At 45.7% G+C, this 20337-nt stretch overlaps 1 protein-coding gene and 1 long non-coding RNA gene across 2 annotated transcripts; both read right to left on the bottom strand.

Annotated features, from left to right (window-relative positions):
• Window positions 1–1351: 1351 nt before the first annotated feature.
• Window positions 1352–8875, bottom strand: LOC133161233 (basic helix-loop-helix transcription factor scleraxis-like). Its single transcript, XM_061289579.1, has 3 exons — window positions 8081–8875; window positions 7796–8012; window positions 1352–1961 (listed from the first exon to the last, which is right to left on the bottom strand). Exons 1-3 carry the CDS (start codon window positions 8455–8457, stop codon window positions 1923–1925), a joined length of 633 nt encoding a protein of 210 aa, XP_061145563.1. The 5' UTR covers window positions 8458–8875; the 3' UTR covers window positions 1352–1922.
• A 3678-nt stretch (window positions 8876–12553) lies between these two features.
• Window positions 12554–18836, bottom strand: LOC133161239 (uncharacterized). Its single transcript, XR_009716030.1, has 3 exons — window positions 18693–18836; window positions 14591–14661; window positions 12554–12988 (listed from the first exon to the last, which is right to left on the bottom strand). It is a non-coding gene; the product is annotated as an uncharacterized LOC133161239 (long non-coding RNA).
• Window positions 18837–20337: the final 1501 nt, after the last annotated feature.

Raw genomic sequence — 20337 nt, 5'->3', positions numbered from 1 at the left:
CACGAGTGTCAGATGAGAGTTGGAGAAAACCTAAAGCTCTCAATTGTGCATTATAGATTCAATGTATCGGTTTAACATGTGATCGTTTGGATCGCTGGCACTTTTTCCATCCGATATTTGGAATACCGTTCAGATGAACTTAGCAGCAGCGTCTCTTTGACTTCCGCAGCGGCCAGATTTCCATGAGGGCATCTTCTTCAGAGAACATTTTATCGTTGAGCACACCCTGCCCGCCAAGGGTCCACCCCCGCCCCGGTCGGCTCACCTTGCTCCAAAAGCGCCCAGTGAAAGACGCAACAGCTGATCAATGTAAAAATCCGAGCTCATTAGCCAGCTAAGCTTTATGGCAGATCCTGCTAAGCGTGTATGACGGCACGTTCACGCATGTGTCCACTTATTTGTCATCAGCGTGCAAACTTCCATCTGCGTGCGTGTCTGTGTGTGTAGGCGTAGGGGGAATCGGATCTGGTCTGGTCTGGTCTATGTGTGGGAGGGAGGAACTGCTCCCCCTTCCTTCCCCCTTCTGCCGCCCAGACAGACAGACGGCCGGCCGGCCGGCCGGCCTGTTAGAGAGATCAGACTGTCAGACCAACTGAACCAGGAGTCATTAGTACACACTAGACATCAGGGCTGTCTTTCACGCATACTCACACTCAGTCAGTCCACATTGGATGGCTCGTCGCCCCCCCGCCCGTGGGGTGCCAGCAAGGCTCCAACAAATAATAGCGCTCCGATGCCATTCGGCCAAAACATCATGATGTAAATATAGACATCATTCAATTCAATTAGATGGATAGATGGACAGACAGACAGACAGACAGATAGAAAGAAAACAAGGTAACAAGTGTTGTGAGGCTCCACACGTTGGAAAGTCATCAGCACCAAGCCAGTGGCTCTCCGGGGAAAAGGAAGGAAGAGGCAAAGAGGAGGCGGAGAGAGAAAGAGCATGTGGCGAGGTAAAGAAGAGGACAGCAAAGGGACACAGGCAGATGTCTGTCCAAGAAGCTATACCTGCAGATTCAATTCCACCTCATCCATTCATCCCCCCCCCCCCCCTTTCCACATTCCTCTGTGCTCCGTCCGTCTGTCTCATCCTGTATCCATCCTTGTGTCTCCCTCAGCTCTGATCTTCCTGCCCCCAAAGAGCAGAAAAGGGAAAAGGAAAGAAGAGACACGAGCGCAAGGCCAGGAAGCGGAGAATTTACGTGGATGCGAGTGGAGCGAGCTGGAAAAATAATGGCTAGCTCCATACTTTCTTCTTCCCCTCTCTTCTTTTTGAATGAATATTGATTGCTGAGATACAAACGTTGCAACTTGACAAGAGTTTTGCGGCAACAAAATATCAATGTGCTCGTGGATACAAAACAATTTATTGACCATGGAGTTATTTTCCCAGCACAACACAAAAATATATTCTCGGAAACTTAAAAAGAGTTCCAGCATGTCATGCCATCAACAAAAGGCAATATTTTGTGCAAGCCACTCTTAATTTGTTTTCAAGAAATTGATATGCTTGTTAAATAACATTGTTTCATATAGAATGTTATGACACATAAATATACATTTATATTACAGTTTACACAGCTTTTGATGGATACAAATTTCTCTTTCATGGCTTTGTGTGTTTTTGTCATCATGTGCCAAGGGCTCTTAAGGGCGGGCGGGCTCTTTGCAAATAACCTAATAAAGTCCCACAATGAAAGGCTCTTCATGCCTTTTATATGCACGTCAAAGAGAGATTGGGGGGAAAAAAGAAAAAAAAATGTTTTCCCCCAAAGTGAAAACACCCCAAAAGTTCCTTAAGAGCGAAAAGTTAGACAAACGCGCTGTAAAATTTGTGCTGCAGTAGTTGGAAAAAAAAAAAAAAAGTCCTCAAATTACTGCATTGAAAAACAATAAATGCCCTTTTCTTGATTGGCTTGTTAACTTCGGATGGCCGTCTTTCTGTCTCTGTCTTTGTTCTGCAAGAGAAGAGAAGAGAAAAGAACTCTCAGATCAATGTGCACATAAATCAAATAAAACAAAACTAAAAAATGGAATCGCGCATGCACTTTTGCGGAAGCTGGAATATTAGAAAATTCACGTATTTTCAAATGCACCCCATCTCGGACACAATGGAATTCAATATCAAGGAAGAAAATATGGGCAAAAAAAACATGAAATTTGATGTGGCTATCTACGTCAAATGATTTAGGACTTGCAAAGATCATTTCAACATTTCTGTGCTTCCATGAGGATAACAAATTGTAATCGTCACAAATAAACGACGCCACCCCCGGTTGGCTGTCGAGAAATAAAAGTGAAAAAGTTCTAACGTTGGTCGGAATTCAAACGTAGAAATGTTCTCTCCGTCTCTACTTTTGAGCGCAGGATTAACTCTTGAAAATGGGGAGCAGACGTACTGTACGTCCAATTGAACGTGTGACATCACGAGCTGGCATTTGACAGCAAAGTATTTATCTGTGCTATCAGAGCAGCGCACTCTTGATTTGCTGGCTGTGGGCTGGCTGGCTGGCTGGCTGGCTGCTGGCTGGCTGGCTGGCTGGACTGCTTCTCTATCTGGCCAGGAAAATAACATCACTTTTTCCCTCCTTCCCTCCCTCCCTCCCTCCCTCCCTCCCTCCCTCCCTCCTCGGCTACTATTAAACCAAAAAGTAAGGCTCGGGGGATTTCGGTAAACGGACTACTGAGTGATACGCAACACATCATCCCTGCTTGCTTTATTGTTTTTTTTTTTCTTCAGGCCTGATGTTTCCTAGATTCACTCACAGCCCACAAAAGATATGAAATGGTATCCGGAGAAACCTCATTTAATTAGGCTCCAAGTGCACTCAAGGAGTAGTAGCGATGGCGGGGTCAGAGGTTACAACTATCCTCTCTCCAGATCTCTCTCAGGTGACGTGAAGGATGAAAAAGAGCTTCTCCTGACTGGTGGCTTTGAGCCAATCTCCTGGCTTCCCACTCATCAGCCCAAGCAACACCTGTTCCCCATTTGCTTCTAGACTCTACAAAAAGTGGAGGTGTCGTCTTGGACGACATCTCGGACGGTGGCTGAATGGTAGATATCGGGCCAGAATGAGGGGGTGAGATGATTGCATTCAGGCTGGAATTTGCGCTCCCACTCACTAAGGTGATTTGGAAAAAAACCTTTCTTTCTTTCTTTCATTCAGGTGGCTCAATGCACAAACTCACTTTGTTGCTATCAGACTCAAATTGACAATTTGCACAATCATTTAGTGTACATGAATCTGCATAATAATAATAATAATAATATTTGCCAAGTGAACCAGGAGAGGCTTTCATTATATTACAAGGAACATTCATTTTTTGTTGTTGCCTAAGGCAATATTATTTGAAATTGCAGCAGTCAAAAATACAATTGTATTTCGTTAAGCACAAATATGTTTTTTTACTTTTGCTTTTTTATACTTTTTTTTATTATTATTATTAATACCGATCGTTGTATGTTTTAGGACAATTGCTACAATTCCAAATGAATTTGGTGCGCTATTTTAAATCCTCATTCATTGGTAAAGATGATTTTTCATGTGATATCAACGGAGCAGAATCACTCACTCAAATGAATAGAAAAACAATTGCACAGAGTTGGTTAACTTTAAAGTAGCAGTTTTTATCATCAACTACTATTGCACCTTTTTTTAAGCAACACTATCACTACAGTTTAATGCAGTACTTTTTCATTAATCACATTAATGAACCTTAAAAAAATGGAAAAAAAAAATCACAGCCAACATTTTTTTACGCCGTATTGAAAGATAACTGACACGTCTGCATAATTCTATCGAGCCAGCATGGAAATATGTCTCGGAGAAATTCACTGCGTCATGGTGACTGAGGTGTGTGTGCGGCTCCGTTCAAATGAGCAAATAAGTTGCGAGCTGGACTGAATGACTTCAAGCGTCAATTAAAATGACAACATTATGGGCATCGAGTGGGAAAGTTGGCACGCTCCTGCAATTTGTGCAATTGAGCGCCATCACTTCCACTCACTGGTGGGTGCCGCAGCTGCGAGTGGGGAGGAGGTGCGACTCGCTCACTCAAAACAGGGGGAGGGTGGAGAACTTTGAGGCTGACTGGGCAGTCAAAACAATCTCTCGGAGACAAAGTCACACGACATTCATCTCTCTCTCTCTCACCAAGCTTCCCGTTGGAGCCATTTGTTCCACCCAGGCTAATATGATGACCTGATGATGTTTACTCGAGATACAATATGATATTATTGTTCGACGATCACCACGAAAGAAAACATTTATTTATCAATTGAAGGTGGATATTGTTTTTTTCTGTGAAACCCAAGCAGGGCCTTTGGCTTTTTTGTGGATTTTCCATGCATCTGGCTCTATTTCCCGGTGTCAAATGCAAACATCTCATTTAGCTCCTGGCGACAAAAAGAGAGGAAACTTGGAAAATGGCATTTCTCTCTAAATCATATATGGAGATTGGTATTCAAGCATGACAGAAAAACTGCTCATATGCCTTTTTAGTTCGGAGAGCGGGGGATAGTACAGAAAAAAGAAAAGAAAATAGCACCTGGGGTGTCTCACACGCGCTGTAATTGCCTCCATAAACGTTCATCCGATTGACAGCAGATTAGGCGCTCCTGTTCAAATAGTCGACATTGCTCCGTTTGCCGTTTGACATGCATTTCACACTCGACGCTTTGCAAACAAGCGTGCGTCCTCATGGCTGCGGAAAAACGCCTTTCATCCGCCACGCTTTTATGTGATGTCATCATTATTGATCAATTCCCATAGCCAGCGTCGCTATCATATGACTCCTATCATCTCTCCACATGCAGGAAGGCCAAAGCCGGAATTGAACCCGCAACAACTGCGCTGTGAGGCGGGCGGACGTGCTAACCGGTATGCCGCCGTTGTTTGGAGGTAAAAAAAAAAAAAAAGTGAACCCCTTGAGAGCGAGTGACAACAAAATGCTAGTTTTACTAATGGATTTTGTTAGTTATATGACCCGACTTCATGTGTTTGTGTTCAATTGGCCTTTAACTGCTTCCATCTGCTGCAGCTGAGAACATACAGGCAGGTCCAGCGTGCATGACGGCACCCAGTCACACGCGCACACATTTGCCAGTGGTGGGCAAGACCATTGGATGTGAAAATCCAGCTATAGTCGCCACCTTGGATGCACCTCATTAGCATCGCTCCAAAATTCCAGGCAGCAGTATCAGCAAATGAGGCTCATTTACTTTTCATCTCTAACCTTGAGATGTCCACGTTCACGTGATGTCATGCTTTTTTCCACCCAAGAGGGACTAATAACCAAATGAGTGTAAAAACCGCAATCATTAGTGTGTTCTAAAAGTGCTGTCTGTCCGGGCATGCTCCGTAAAGAAGTAAAAAAAAAAAACGCAAACTGTCCAAAATGTAGGACAAATGGCAGGCTGATTATCCCACCGAGTCCGTGGCAATTTCTCTCTGTTGTTTTCTCTCTCTCTCTGTCCATGTCTGTTTCCACAACTTCCTGCACGCCATTAGTTAGAACGTGTTGAAAGGGCCGTCGCCATGCAGGCCTCCCTCCCTCCCTCCCTCCTTAAGCGAGTAATCATATAGAATGTCTCCAAAGCTGCAATGAACTGCCCGCCGTCTGGCTCTGCTCTGGGGAAAAAAAACCAGGAGACTTGGAATGACATGCTTTTGATCAAGTGTGTTGCGTGCCGCACCGGGTGCCCACTGCCCTCTATGTGTGTGTGTGTGAGGGTGTGAGCGGGCGGGGAGGGAGTTTCTTTTTTTTCTTTTGAACAGAGCTCTTTCCAGCCTTCTTCAACGTCACCATCAAAGCTTAACGTCCAATGTGTTTCTAATAGCAGCAGCTGAATTAAACACTCTTGAGCGCGGGATAAATCATTTTCGGAACAATTAGCTCATTTGTTGCTTTGCTCTGCACCGCCAATGACTTCCAGACCCGCAGAGCAAGTGTGTGCCGTGTGTGTGCCGTGTGTACAAGCTTGCCTCGAAATTTCAGTGGCGGTCGCTACATGTTGCGTGTCATCATCAACAATAGTCAGTCACCCTCAAATGACAGATCATTCATGTTCTGGGCTCAGTCGCACACATGCATCACTTGTCGTGGTAATAATTGCTTGGATTTATATCGTGTCTTTCTTGTGACAACATGCATGACAACATTTACATTACGGTCACGCGCATAATTGCACGGTGCCATCCATCCATCCATTCATTCCTTCATTCATTCATTCCCCAAATATTTATCCTCAATTGATGATCAAATTATGAGATAGTGTTCCACTCAATGTCCATAGGCGGTGCTAATGCAGAAATCTACCCAAGTGACCTCAAATCTCTTTTCTTCCTTTTTTACGACAACCGCCATTATTTACCGCCCCCGATCGAACTGGAAATGTAAAAAAAAAAATCTCAATCTTTACTATAGATCAAAATGGAACTCAAGTGATCATAGTTTTTGATTCATCTTGCCAATGAACTAACTCACCAATAAATGGCCACCAAAAAATAACCTCTGCCCATATTGTCAGTAATTATCTTGACATTCACAAAGCCACCATACCATTTTTTTTTTTTTTTTGCGTGTGCCCTCCCTGCCTGCCTGCCTGCACGCACACGCACACACACACACAACGTCCACGTTAAGCAGACAAAAACGCTAATAGGAAACAGAAAAACGTAGCTGAGGCCGACGCTCGGGAGACACGCGAGTCTCCAAAAAGTTTTCTACCCAGCATGCAGTTCCACGTTCATCATGCATCAGCAGCAGCAGCCAGTTGACAGCAGCAGATAGTATTACCCAGCTCCTACTGACCTCAACCAGACAAATGAAAAGGAGGGGAGGGAGGGAGGGGAGCAAGTAGGCACGTGCAAATGAGAAGAAAGCGCAAGGTTGGAGGGCAAGCAATGTTTGACGCAACACCATTCTTAACGATCAATTGATTTAAAAAAAAAAATGCTTTGGGCTGACAGCAATGCACGGTGACAACTCAAATAGTTGAAAACCAAAATTCAAAGTAACGGCAATGAAAATGCACATCCCAAAAGGTAAGATGCAGTTTGCTCTGTTTTTGCTTACGAAAAGAAAAGTATCTCTTTGACTGCTACTGTTCTCCAAATGAGTTCAAGTGGTGGACGGAGAACTGACATTGGGGTGTGTGTGCGTTGCCTGCCTTTAGACAGTAAGGAGAGTATTGCCTTTCACACACTGCTAGGCCAAGGGGGGGGGGGGGGGGGGGGGGGTTGACTCTGCCAGATGGCAACTTTTTACTCATAAATTCTGCTCAATGATCAAGGACTGCACTGGACTGCACTGGACTGAACTGGAGATCACCACACCAGCACTTTTCATGGACAAATGGACTCGATATTCTCTGTTGACTTTTGGCCTGGCCAAGTCACACTCTTCTCTATCTGGCCGCGTTACTATCAACGTTGTCAATTGTTTCTTTCTTTTTGTCTTCTTCCTGAATTGAAGTCTGGCTTGTTAAACTAAGAAATGAGATGCTGCGCCATCTTTAAATGACCAAACTAAACTAGAAAAAAAAAGAAATGCATTTTGTTCTCAACTTTGTGTTGATCTGCGCTTTTTTCTTCAATTATTTTCAATTGGAAGTTTGTGCGGTGGTTCTGGAAAGAAGCACCACGATCCTGCCCAATGGGCTTTATGGGCTCGGTTATTGATCGCACATCAGCTTGAAACGGCCAAATGTCGCGACCCTACGTTTGACCTCGGTGCCTTTCGAAAAGTCTCATTTTGCGTAGATGCCACATTTTGTTTGTCGTCAGCTCACCATTTTTCTCTGGTTGCTGAGGCAGAAGGTGCAGATGTGCTTGGGCTGGCCCGATTGGTCGGATCCTCGGCCGGGGGAGGAGTTGACGTGGAAGAACGGCGGCGACGGAGCGTGGCAGGGCTGTCCGTCGTGAAGGCCCTCGCCCAGGAGCAAAACGTTCCCCAGGTGACTGATGTAGCTGCTGGCCAAGCGAAGCGTCTCGATCTTTGACAGCTTCCTAGTCATTCAATCAAACGCCGACGCTTGAGCAAATCATCAAAACGCAAGGCAAAGAGGTCGGCCTACCTGTCGGCGGGTTCGGTGGGGATGAGCGTGCGGAGCGCCGTGAAGGCCGTGTTGACCGAATTGGTTCGATCCCGCTCGCGAGCGTTGGCCGCCGTCCTCTGGCGGATTTCGGTGGGGGGAGACGAGCCCGGTGGGCCCAACCTCCCCAGGACGGCTTCCACCGCCGCTGTGCCGGCCGCTCCCATGCACAGCTTTCGCTTCCTGCTCATCTTGATGTGAAAGGCGGCGGACGACGACAGGCGATAGGCGGCGGGATTGCCCGAGCGCTCCTCCGAGCCCGAGCCCGAGCTGTCGTCGTCGTCTTCGGAGAGGAGAGCGATGTCGCCGTACAAGAAGCGGCCCGCGGGAGATGCCGTGCGCAGCATGGCGAAGGTCATCTCGAATGCCGCCGCCGCCGCCGCTCGGTCCCTGGAGACCTTTTCTTCTGTAGACACTTAATTGGCTACAAATGGTCAATAATGGGCCAGATGATTTGCTTTTCTAACTTGCGGCGAGCGATGGATGGATGCTAAAAGTGCAACAGGTGGCCGGCCGCAGCTTCCAGGATCCTCTTTGCTTCTTCTCTTCACATCCCAACAATCATTTTAGTCACTGACTTAAATCCTCTGGAAGAAAGTGGAGCGACAACGGCACACTCAAGTCTCCACTCGTGCGTTGTTGATTTGCTTCGAGTGACCTTGAAGTCAATTTGGTGGCTTGGGTCCCAAGTAGAAAAATGACTCACCGCCCGTGGTAGCAGTTTGTTTCTCTCTCTCTCGCTCTGTCTTTCTCTTTGCCGCTGTGCTCCACGTGTGCCTGCTGTCTGAGTGTTTCCGTCTGCCTCGGGGTTTATAGCCGGTGGGAGGGCCAAAAGACTCCCCCTGCTCCTCCTTCCGAGAGGCACGGACGGGTCCCTCTGCTGCCGTCCGTCCACAAGTAGGCCAGATAGACCGGAGGCGAGAGGCAAACCATAGGCAGGAGTTTATTTTGGCGGCACACCAGAGGCTCAAGGGGGGATTCCACCCACGAGCTGCATTGCGCTCCGTTACTCTGGGACTTTTGCTGCCCATTGACTATATAGAGAGAGATATGGATGTGTATATATATATATCATTTGATTATATTATGAGTCTTATTTTGAAGTACCTTAGAGCCAAGATGGCTGCCGGTCACCTTTAACCTCATAAGTCACACCTGCAAAATCACTGAATTGTTTGAAGGACCTGGTGGTCACACAGCTTTTGAAAAGCCCTTTAGGAACCATTCAGAAATCATTAGAAAGCGGACCAATACTGGACTGGGGAAAAGTCACCCACACAGACCTTACCTTCACTGGATTGTTGATTTCCTTGGAACCTCGATGCTACCTTTGCTTGCTCTGCCTACCTGCCTTCCAACATTATCCAGCCAGCCATCCATCTACCAAGGTACATAAAGCCCCGAGGTTTGCTAGAGTCTTTGAAATTGGATGCTATTAAGAGACAGCATGGCAACTTTGAAGTAGTGTACCACTGCAGTTGGCAAAAGATTGTTCGAGATCAATTTAAAATCGAAGCGTTCAGTGTCAACTCGGCTTTTAAGACCCTGTGCGGTCTTTCCACGTTTGCTAACGACACTCCAAAGCAATATCCAGAAGTGGAACTTGTTTATTAAAAAATGTTGCCTATGCACTTTATTGGCAAGCCCAGAGTTTGCCTTTCCCTGTATCATCTTTTCCTCCCTCCCTCCCTCGGCACTCCACTCGGTGTTGTTTATGTCTCTGGACAGCAGCGGGCTTGGCGGCCAGCAGCAGCCACAGAACTGGATGCCGGCCATCCATCCGTCTGTCGGTCGGTCGGGGCTTGTGGCTGAAGCCGGGAACTGGATAATTATCCAGCAATGGCTAGTAAAAGCCGTGATATGAGAAGACTTCTCGCTATATATATATGCACATGCATATATACACACACACGCACAAAAGTCGAGACCTTCTGATGCAGGCTCTCTAAATCATGCAGAAGAGACAAATATTTTTTATTCTTAGCATTTATTGAAATGAATCTGTGTCTTGTTGGACATTTTTACATCTTGATGATCATTGCAAATGATTGCCTCTTTCTTGTCCTAGCCTACTGAAAGACTTTGGGATTTTATCAAGCATGACTGTACAACTTCTGGCAACTGACCCCCCCAACCCCCCGCAATGAATAATCTGTCCGAGTTACATCATGTTACAGTCAGCATTCATCACTTTGGATCCCCAGCAGCGTCAGAGCACATGTTTGATCCATTGTTAGATATTATTTCAAGAGAGCTATTTACAGTAGTAGTAGTAGAAGAAATGCTGATGGGGCATTGATGGATGCCATCTGATCTGTCCAAATGCGCAAGAGGAATCGTGTTTTTTCAAAAAAAATTTTAATTTAATTAAAAGACTATTCATTTACTGTAACACTGATACAAAGTGCAACGCAATTGAGATTTCAGGAGCCATGGGTGTGCTGAAGCCTATCCCAGCTGACTTTGGGGGAACTATGCTACTCCTGCAATTGTTTTTCCCAATTTATTTTTTCAGATTTGGCCCCTTTTGTACTGCTTGGCAACCCAGGTGATGACTGTGAATAATACCATAATTTTTTATTTTTTTCCATTGATAAGATTCTGTATTCAAATGTTTTGCACAGGGTTGTTGTGAAGAAGGTGGCCTTTTGCAAATACCAAAACGTGATGTCAAATTTCAGGATGATGAGTGTTTTGGTCATTCTTAGTAGCGCTGCCTACTATGGCTTTTCTACTCATGGAACAAATCCAACGTTCAAAACCTAGAGAGTGTATTTCACAGTACCGGGCGGCTGAGGGCAATAAAATAGCGCGAGATGTGCCGGAGTCGCTGTGGTCCATCCTGACTTCCTCTGATTTGCATCTCCCATGTGTGGCTGTGATCTCACACAGTATCCAATTCTGCCTGAATTGATGCCTGCAGGCCAGAAAACATAACATAGGGGCTTTTCACAACCACACGTGGCAGCATTTTACCAAAGAATGTAGGAAAAAGAAATTATTTGATTTACAGCGTAGTAATTGGCACATTTGCATAAAATGACATGACAGCTTGACCCCAGTTCAATTGCCTGAAGGGGGTGTGCACGGAATTATTTAACATTTGGGCAAATTGTAGCGAGTCTTTTAAATGATAGTATAGCATGGCTACCTGTTGCTTATTGATGAATCAATGACTAACAAATGGCGCTTGGGATTCTTGAAATTCATCCGATTCAACTCCATATTTAATTTGAGGGGGAGGAATGAATTCATCGTGATTAATCACAGACCTTATGCGATCAATCAAGACAAAAAAACTATTTACTGAACTTTTTTTTCCCCCCGTAAATTAGCAGATGCCCTGGTGAGTGAAGTCACAAAAATGATGATGCCAAGCAAGCCCAGACTACTTTGTGTCACCAAATTAGCAAGTGCGTCCGGGGCCAGGCCTGGCCCGGCCCACCCAGCTGAGCGAAGGCAGCCCGGCCCCAATCGAGCTTGGGCTGGCACCAAAGTTGCGCCCAACCTAAATAGGGCACGTCTTTCAGCAATGTCACATCTGAATGAATGCTACAAAATAACAAGCAATACGAAAAAAAAAAAGAAATTCTGGGCTCATTTGATCATCTCCGACTAAATGAGCACAGCAAATCATAAGGTATTTTCATGCATGAGCACTCTAGCCTTATGATTATATCCCTAAAATAATAATCCGAGTTTATAAATCTCGTAGTGTTCCCCTTTCAAAGTTGGAGCTGCAGCAGCTGCACAGTAGTAGAAGACCATCTGATAGTCATTAGCTTTCTCTCTCTCGCTCTCTCTCCCGCTTTCTCCTCCTCTCGCTTGATACTCTTCTTGCAGCTCAGACGTATTATTCATTAGTCTGATGAAAAACACCCACCAACACACACACGCGCAAGTATCACCCCCGCAGTCTCAGCCCTTCTGTCGTGGGACCTGTCGGAACCGGGAAGCAGGTCTGGACCCGACGCGGTACGGCAGAGTAGGCGTCTGCTGGGTGAAAGGGTCTCCAAGGAAGTGAGCAATATATCGCGCTCCTTGGACAATCCTTTTTAGTCTGACAGTGACAGCGGCCGGACAGGAAGGGGGAAGGAGGAGGAGAAGAAGACTCTGGACTTGTTATGGTGCCACTGAGCAGACGACGTCTTGAGAGGCTCATTACCAAAAGTCCAAAAGCACATGTCTGCTTTCCATGGCGGGCATGGACTGAGCTGAGCAGAAGGAAGGAAGGAAGCGAGAAAGACCGACAAATAAAAGTGGGATGGAAGGACATAAAGGAGGGAGGTAAAGAAAATCAAATGGGGGGAGAGTTGGCTGCCAAAGCAGCAGACTTGATGGGATTTTGGATGGGGGGAAAATGGTCGGAAGTGCCCCCGCCCGCCCGCCCGCCCGGCCGGCCGCCTGCCCCGCCCCCATCCTTAACCTGCACCCCCACCACCACTTCCAGCCTGAGCTCCAGCCACGCTCAACTCCTTCCCCCCAGAGAGGCCGACCGACTCTACAGCTGGCCTTATTAAAGCCAGAGAGACAGGAAAAAAAAAAAGGAAAGAGAGGTCACACAACTGGAAGACATCAGTTGAAACCATGCTCGCTCCCTCGCTCGCTCTCTTCGCTTTTTCCGTTCATATCCCGTTTTATGATGGAGTGATAGAGTTTCTCACAAACACGCTGGTGGTGCACTGGGTTCAAACACATCATAAAAAGCCATTGTTGGATTCTTATTGTCACCATGTTGTAAAACAATGACACAAATGCTGCTTTATTCAAGTCTGCCTTTCTTTCCTTTTATCTTTGAGGATGTCCTTGCAATCCATTTGAGGGATGGAGGAAGGCTTCTTTTCCAATTTGCTGTCCGGCTACTGATCTGCTCCTCTGACGAGATGGAATCTGTGAGGAAACAAAGAGGTGTATATTGGTAGATGCGCTTCAGCCTTTGGGAGCTTCCAATAGGAATTTGAAATGTGCAAAAGTTTGGCAAATGAGCACCAGTGCTATAGAAAATGGGTCCATCCCAATTTCCCCTCATCCATTGGCCACACAAGCGGTGGGTTTATTGCATTCGTGCAATTCTATTGAAGTAATAAATAAAATAAAAATGCTCTTCAGCATCATTCTGAGAAGTGCTACAGAATCCTATGGAAAGTGCTACACAGCTGCAACCTATACATTAAGCTCAAATATGATCAAAATCCAAATATTATTATCTCAAGGAAGAATAGGATTACAGGTGATTTTCAAATATATCTGAATTATGACGAGCAAGCTTCCAAGCTTTGTCTGAACCCAGCACGCAAACTAGAATGGTACTCGGGAGAGTCCAGACTTCTGCCAAAGTTGAACTGGAGTGATATATTACTATTCATATTTCTGTCTGTATGTTACCACTCCCTAGTTTATGCAGCATATTGGATTGTGGGCAGGAGGAACGCAAATGGCAGGGAACAAAAACCGAGAGAGAGAGAATCGACATGGCCGAGTCCGGTTTAACAGAGATGTGACAACCGGTGGAAGGAATCGCTTGCATCGCCACTGAGGTGATGGGCACATTTTCTGGGTTAGGCTCCGACAGGCAGGCAGGCAGGCCCACACGTGAATGTAAATGTCGAGTTCTAATTGTCCGAGGCGAGCTTTGCTTCACGAAAAATTTGCAAGATCAGTTGCGATAAAGTTTTCCAAATGTTTGGGCCACTACTTGGCTTGAGAACATTCCATGGTGTCATGGCTGCCTGGCTGCTTCAAATGCCAAGCAGCTCACCCAAAGAAGTGCTCCAGACATTTTCCAACCATCCAAAGATCAGTTAGTATTTGCCAATGACTTTTCTAAAAATAAGTGGCTTCGATGTTTTACCCTTTTTGAGGGGAGGAACCATATTTGGTGAGTATGAACGAAAATAATCATTTCTCTGCAGAAAAAAAACGTAAATATTTGCATTCAAACGTGTGCAAAGTGGAAGCCGCTATTTATGGGGGATAAGGAAGGGTCGAGAATAGGTTAGGGGCGAAAAAAAAACGATAAACCCAAACGATTCATCCAAGACACGCCCCTGTGCTCGGCAAAAAAGTTGCATTCATCAAGGTAGATTTGAAAAAGCCCCAGATGCCTTCCCCTTTGTGTCACTTGAGAATTTCCATTTGCCAAAAGCTGTGATGAGCCCGACCTCCGACCCTAATTCATCCTGTGGGCCGCAAATGCCGGACCCCTGCTGTCGACTCGGGCCTTTCTGCTGCGAAAGAGTTAAGAAAGAGCAAGCCCGGCCAAGAACTGAAAGGAAAAAAAATTGAGACATTTGATTCTTTCTACGAATGCACGTTATTAGGCTGAGGGGGCCTGTGCGTTCCTTGTACAGTGAGGTCAGCAGTGGTCAGCACCGCCTGACCGGAACACAATGGAAAATCACACTCGTACTTACTGAATGGGAAATGGAGAAGCAGACTAAAAGTGAGGGAGGGCAAGGCAAGAGAGTGGAAGAGGTGAGGGCAAAGTCAAACCATTGTTTGATGTTCCAGTCTTGTAAAGCAGCAGCTGGACAGGCTTGGCCCCCGAGAACCACCGCAGCCGGCTAGTAAACCACACACAAACAAAAAAAAACCCAGTCTTTAATAAAGCTATCGCCAAGGAAACCGAGCAGACTTCCGAGCAACGTGAGGCTCTTTTGACAGGCTCATACAGCTTGATATCCTTTCGGCGAGAAGAAATGCAAAAAAAAGAACATGTCTCCCACTTTGAATCCTAAAAATGGAGCATCTCATTGACGGTGCAGCCAAAAAAAGCACAAGTTGAAATAACAGCAGAATCTCTGAAGTTGAATTGGACTCCAATTCCATGCCTTTAAAACATAATACAAGAATCATGGTAGGACTATTTTTCTTGCTTTTTGTATTTTCAATCACTATTAGAAGAATAGCTCAATGACATGAACTTTCACAAAAATCTGTCTGCACTATTTGCAGCTCACTCGTGTGTCATTAGGTACCCCCCCCAACCCCCCTCCTGATTGTAGGAATTATAGCGGCATGATGACATCATGCTGCAGCTGACTCGGACCAAAAGTCACCAATGTAGTTTCCCGGGAGATGATACTACGTATAAGGCAGTGCAGATGAGGATTGTCTCATTATCGCACACACCGCAGCTGACTGTGTGTTTATGTGTTTGTACATGTGTCTGTGACCATTTAAAGTCGACTTGCAGTCAATTACCAGAAAATGACTTGTGCCCGACTGTTTTCCCTCCAGAAAAACTAATTACAGGCTTTGGGTTAAGGTTAGAATTGGGTTTAGGATTGCAGGCAAGTCCAACATTGAGTCGTTCCATGTGGACAAGGCAAAAGCAAAAGCAGGGCTCGCCACTTAGTGAACACAATCCAAATCCAAACGATATATTTGGACCATCAGACTGGGGATATTGCATCATCTTTGAGGATACTTTGTTGTTCTTCTTGTTATTAATAGAACGCTGGAAGACATGAATGATTCACTCGGCTGAATCATTTCTCGTTGGACCAAAATTGGAAACTACTGGAAAACGATCGAAGCCTGCAGAGTGATGTGAGGAAACGGTCATCGTTTGATTTCAACGAGCTCAGAATAAAAAACAAAAGGATTCCTACGGTAGGACAATGTGACCCTGTCGTTTTGCTCAGCTCTATTTCTACTTAGTCTGCTGTGTGGTAAAGCCCTTGACGCTAAAGTGCTTGCATTGTGTCAGGGACTATACGTATGTCATGTTTGTAACCCCAAAAATTCTCTCCGTTCTCTGCAGTCTGGAACCAAGGCCGGGTAATGGAACCCATTCGGCGCTCGGGGAGCGACAGAATCCTCTACGGACACTGCGTACGTTCCGATCTATATTTACAGGCACGCCGATACGCTCGGCCTTGAGTTACGGCCTCCGAGCCCAGCCGGTCTAACCCCGAGACTCATTTTGGTGGTCGTCATCGAGTTACAAGCCAAGGAAATAAACGGTCAGAGAATCATCCAATTCCGAATGCTTAAAAAGTATCGTATGAAGCGCGCTGTTCTTTATAACCCACAAACGAAAGACCCTTAAGAAGAATTTATGACGAGGTTCACGTTGCTTTTGTGCATTTGTTTCTACGCTGCGTATAAATTCACGTGTCAGTGGTAATCGTAGGCCTGAATTCACTTTCACTGCTGTGACCAGTCTATGCACAAGGTTTGGCTCTTTGTCAATTCTCATTTTCTCCTATGACATGTGGCGGCCCACAATCAACCACTTCCGGCGTGAGAAGCAACCTTGTTTGTTTCTTCCCAAATACTTCCAGTTCTGTCTTTGAGACCAGGAACACAAGTCCACCCCGACAGAGGAACCCATGGATCCCTGCGATTGGCTGATGATCAGTCCAGAGTCTCCCTTGCCTGTCGCCCCAAAACTCTGCTGGCTAATAAGAACACGGTGGGTAGCGCTGAAAACAAGACTTATCACTTGTCAGCGTCCTCTGAAGTTGGATCTTCAAATGGACAGGAAAAAGATGGGGGTGGACGAGGACGTAATGGGGTTTCCGACAGTAGCCCAGACCTGACAGGTTCCTTCGTATCCGACTTTATTCAGTCCCACGGAGGGACTCCACACATGGTAAAAGCATCGCAGCACAGCGACTCCCACGCACTTACGCACGCGGACGACACACATGGTCGCTCTCAATCAGGAAATGGTTTTTACTTCGACTTGAAAACCTCAACAAAAAAAAAATCCAGGCCGAGGGGCTCTCGGTAAATAATTGGTGCCACTGCAGACTTGAAGATGGAGACCAGCTGGGAGAATGTGGACAGTAGAAGAGGACAAGGTGTGCTGGCAGGCAGGCAGGCAGGGAGATCTACCTCCCCCCCCCTCCTTTCCTGTCCTCTTTGGCAGGGATTTTGAAAAGAAGCTACTCACCTCAGTATGAAGTTGTAAGAATGGGCTGAAGTGGAACTAACACCCGCGCACATTTCCGCAAGCACGCCCTCTCCCACCTGGACTTGGCTAACACCTACTGGATGTGAGAGTGATGTTTATTGACTTCACCGGAGCATTTCATATCACAGTTCCTGCCAAGCGTGTTCTTAAGTTGTGGACCCTGGGACTTAACTCCTCCCATTGCAACTGGATCCCAGACTTCCTGTGGAGCAGATTCCAGGTGGGAAGATGGGCAGTCTCACATTCACTGACTTGACCAGGAACACCCCCTCATGGAGGTAGTGCGTTCACAGATCCAATTTTTCATCATTAGATGAGAACGCCCCCCCAACTACATTGGACGATACCATCTGCCTTGATTGAGAACTGCAGGAAATGATGATTGACACGATGGATTCTTCTTGATGAGGATGACCTCAACTTGTCCAGAGTCTCTTCACAGCTGGTACTCAGAGCAATTTTATAGTATCTGAGTTCTATCCAATTATTTTTACATTTGGTCGTTATAATCAAAAGCCAATGAACATTTCCTACTAACTCGGCAAATGTGTTTGCACAGACGATACTAATCCTGTGAGAAACACTAACAATTGATCCATTTCATGGTTACTCCAAAAAGTGCATGCAAAGTGCTGAACGCTCAATGAGGGGGGGAGGGGGGGGGGGGCAAATGACACAGCTCTCAGCAAGGAACGATTCCAAGTCTCCACTGTCAAAGCAGGAAGATATTTCATACCTTCACCAGCATATCCTGAATGCTAGGAAAGTAGCCCCTTGTGACTGGAAGGATCCACTGCACTATAAAAAAAAAAAAAACCTGAATGCCCAGTGATGTGGAGAACGTGTGAGTCATTGAGCATGTGTCGGTGTGACGAATCTCAATTTCTGTCCCTTTTATTGTCACATTCATCAAAAAGTAGCCTTCTGTACATTCCATTGAAATGCACTCTCTCAATGTCTTGACTAATAAACACAATATATATGTGCAAAAAACACGGTCACATCTTTGGGCTGCCCAACAACATGCCATTCTAAAAAGAATGATAGTTTGCGTGTTCTCCCCGTGCCTGTGGCGGCTGGTTGAATGTGAATTTTTGTTTGTCTAGGTTTCCCCTGACTGGCAACCAATTGAGGCTTTGGATAAGTCGAGCGCTTCCTTATTCCTGACTTGAAAGTCAATATTCTTCATTGTGGACATTCAGCATTTGCAAAAATGTTCGCGTTGCTTGGATGAGGTGTCATTTTGCCTGTTGCCACGAGACGGCGTAATAGAAGAGGGTGGGGTGCGGTGGGATGGGGGCGGCCAAACGTTCTCAGCCATAATAAGCAGCAGACGTGACTCATTGAAGACCACAGCAGCCACAGACAGGTCTCTGGCAGACGCATAAATGAAAGCCAACGCTGCCTGCCTGCCTGCCTGCCTGCCTGCCTGCCTGCCTGCCCGCCTGCCCACTTTGTGAATGGGATTGCAATCATTTCATACAAGACATTTCTTGATGCTTCGGCTTAGCTAGAGTAGAAATAGGGTGGCAAAATATGAAGGGTTCATTCCGAGGAAGCTCCTTTCGCCCCACCCCCCCTCCCCTGCTGCACTGATTTTCTTGGCCAAAGTCCCGCTCATCAAATGGTGGTGTGGAGAGCCTAAAAGGCAGCACAAAAACAACATCTCACCTTGTCAGAAGTGATTGTAGCTCTGATTCTCATCATTCTTGCCCAGACTTCCCCCATGGAGAGGTCCACTCAGCATGAAGACTAACACATGTTGGACAGACAGCCTGGTGTGGATTGGGCCGGCCTGCCCGGGGCGCTAGCTAATCTGCGGGCACTGGAATAACAGCCAAATAACATATTACACAACATAAAGAATGGCAGCCAGCGAGCGGTCGGTCACGTTACATGAAAAGTGCGGGCAGGAAGTGTTTTGCAACAGTGGAAAATCTTCAGGTCCACCAGACGGTCACACTTCATCTGTGGTGAGGAGATGGATACCTTCCCCACCATAAAGCCTGGATACGCACGCTGTCATCCATTTGCCCCTTACTCCCCCCACCTTTTATTTTTCTTCCTCTTTCCTGTCAGTCTGACACAGATCACAGTCCCTTCTTTGCTCATCTCTTCAAATGTGTCAAATATGGAAATAGCATCCATAAGGCCGAAAAATGCAGCATGTCAGTTTCTCCTTTTTTTTTTTTTTGGCACATTTCTTTTCACCGACTGCACTGCAAAGTCAGCAAAAAAAAAAAAAGGGCCTTTCTCGGGTGTCCTGACTGTTAATCTTGTATGCGTTTCTCCCCGATCTGCTCAGAAAACAAAAACAACAAAGAGGTTCTTCTAAACAAGTCTAAATCCATTGATTTTCTCGTCTTAAATAGCGCTTTGTGTTGTGATTGGTGAAATCCATTTGAAATATTTTTGTAAGATTGTATGTCTTGACTTAGAACCTGAACTTTAGTGGCAGGTCCGCTTGCTTGATTTATTATTTTTTTTCTTCAACAGTAAATTGAGACTTGTTTGAAAGATGAGCTTTATGACTTCCTTGTGACTTGCGCACCTGGGATAATACCAAATTTGAATGATTGAAAAAGAAAAGAAAAAAAAAAGTCCACGCTATTCACTCTGCTTTCCTCTCTCACACTCGTGGCCAACAATGAGGCGCTCTAAAATGGCCATGATGGGGGGGGCAATGTTCCTTGATCATCTCTCTTTCTCCACTTAAGCTTGACTCTTTCTTGGTGGTCACACACTGATGCCATGCACCCATCTGTTTGGCTTCATTGCTTTGGCCAGGTCTGCTTTTGATTAAGATTACATCAGGCTATTAGTGTGTCGTGATCCTTTGCAAGTCATTCTGTGCTTACAGGTTAAGCTCCAAGCCACTTCAGCCAATGCAAATGCAGTAGGGGACCCAGGAACATGAAATCACGTCAAGGTTTTGTCTCGCAGGATGAGTGGCCGTCTGCCTGCGACCCATTTGGCCTCCCAAAACATCGACCAAGGTCGCAATTTGTGAATGGATTGTTCTTTTAACCTCATATCCTGAGCATTTTTATTCTTTTTAGAAGGTCCCATTTCTGTTCCATATTAGGCTAACATTTCAAAGTCAAGCTCAGTCAACTTCATGCAGATGTATTTTAGGAGCCAAATGATAGACCTTTCTTTCATAGCATTAGTCTCATTAAAACACTAATGGTGCACACATCAAACAAAGGGCTTCCATTTCCAGATGTTGATCACAATAGCGTTTCTAAATATGACCCAAAAAATCCTTCCAGCTTCTCTACACAGCTTGAATGAATTGATGCTTGGAGTGTTTAAA

This window comes from Syngnathus typhle, linkage group LG10 (genome assembly GCF_033458585.1).
Source record: "Syngnathus typhle isolate RoL2023-S1 ecotype Sweden linkage group LG10, RoL_Styp_1.0, whole genome shotgun sequence".
NCBI classification, from domain to species: domain Eukaryota; kingdom Metazoa; phylum Chordata; class Actinopteri; order Syngnathiformes; family Syngnathidae; genus Syngnathus; species Syngnathus typhle.
Note: the sequence above shows the minus strand (reverse complement) of the source record. Positions and strands in the feature narration are given on the sequence as shown.

Bases quoted from the DNA above. Each gene is read 5' to 3' on its own strand.
- LOC133161233 (XM_061289579.1), bottom strand. From the start codon at position 8,457: ATGACCTTCGCCATGCTGCGCACGGCATCTCCCGCGGGCCGCTTCTTG. The intron at 8,013-8,080 runs GTAGGCCGACCT...TTGAATGACTAG, and splicing joins CCCACCGAACCCGCCGACAG to GAAGCTGTCAAAGATCGAGA. The intron at 1,962-7,795 runs GTGAGCTGACGA...CTTCTCTTGCAG, and splicing joins TCAGCAACCAGAGAAAAATG to AACAAAGACAGAGACAGAAA.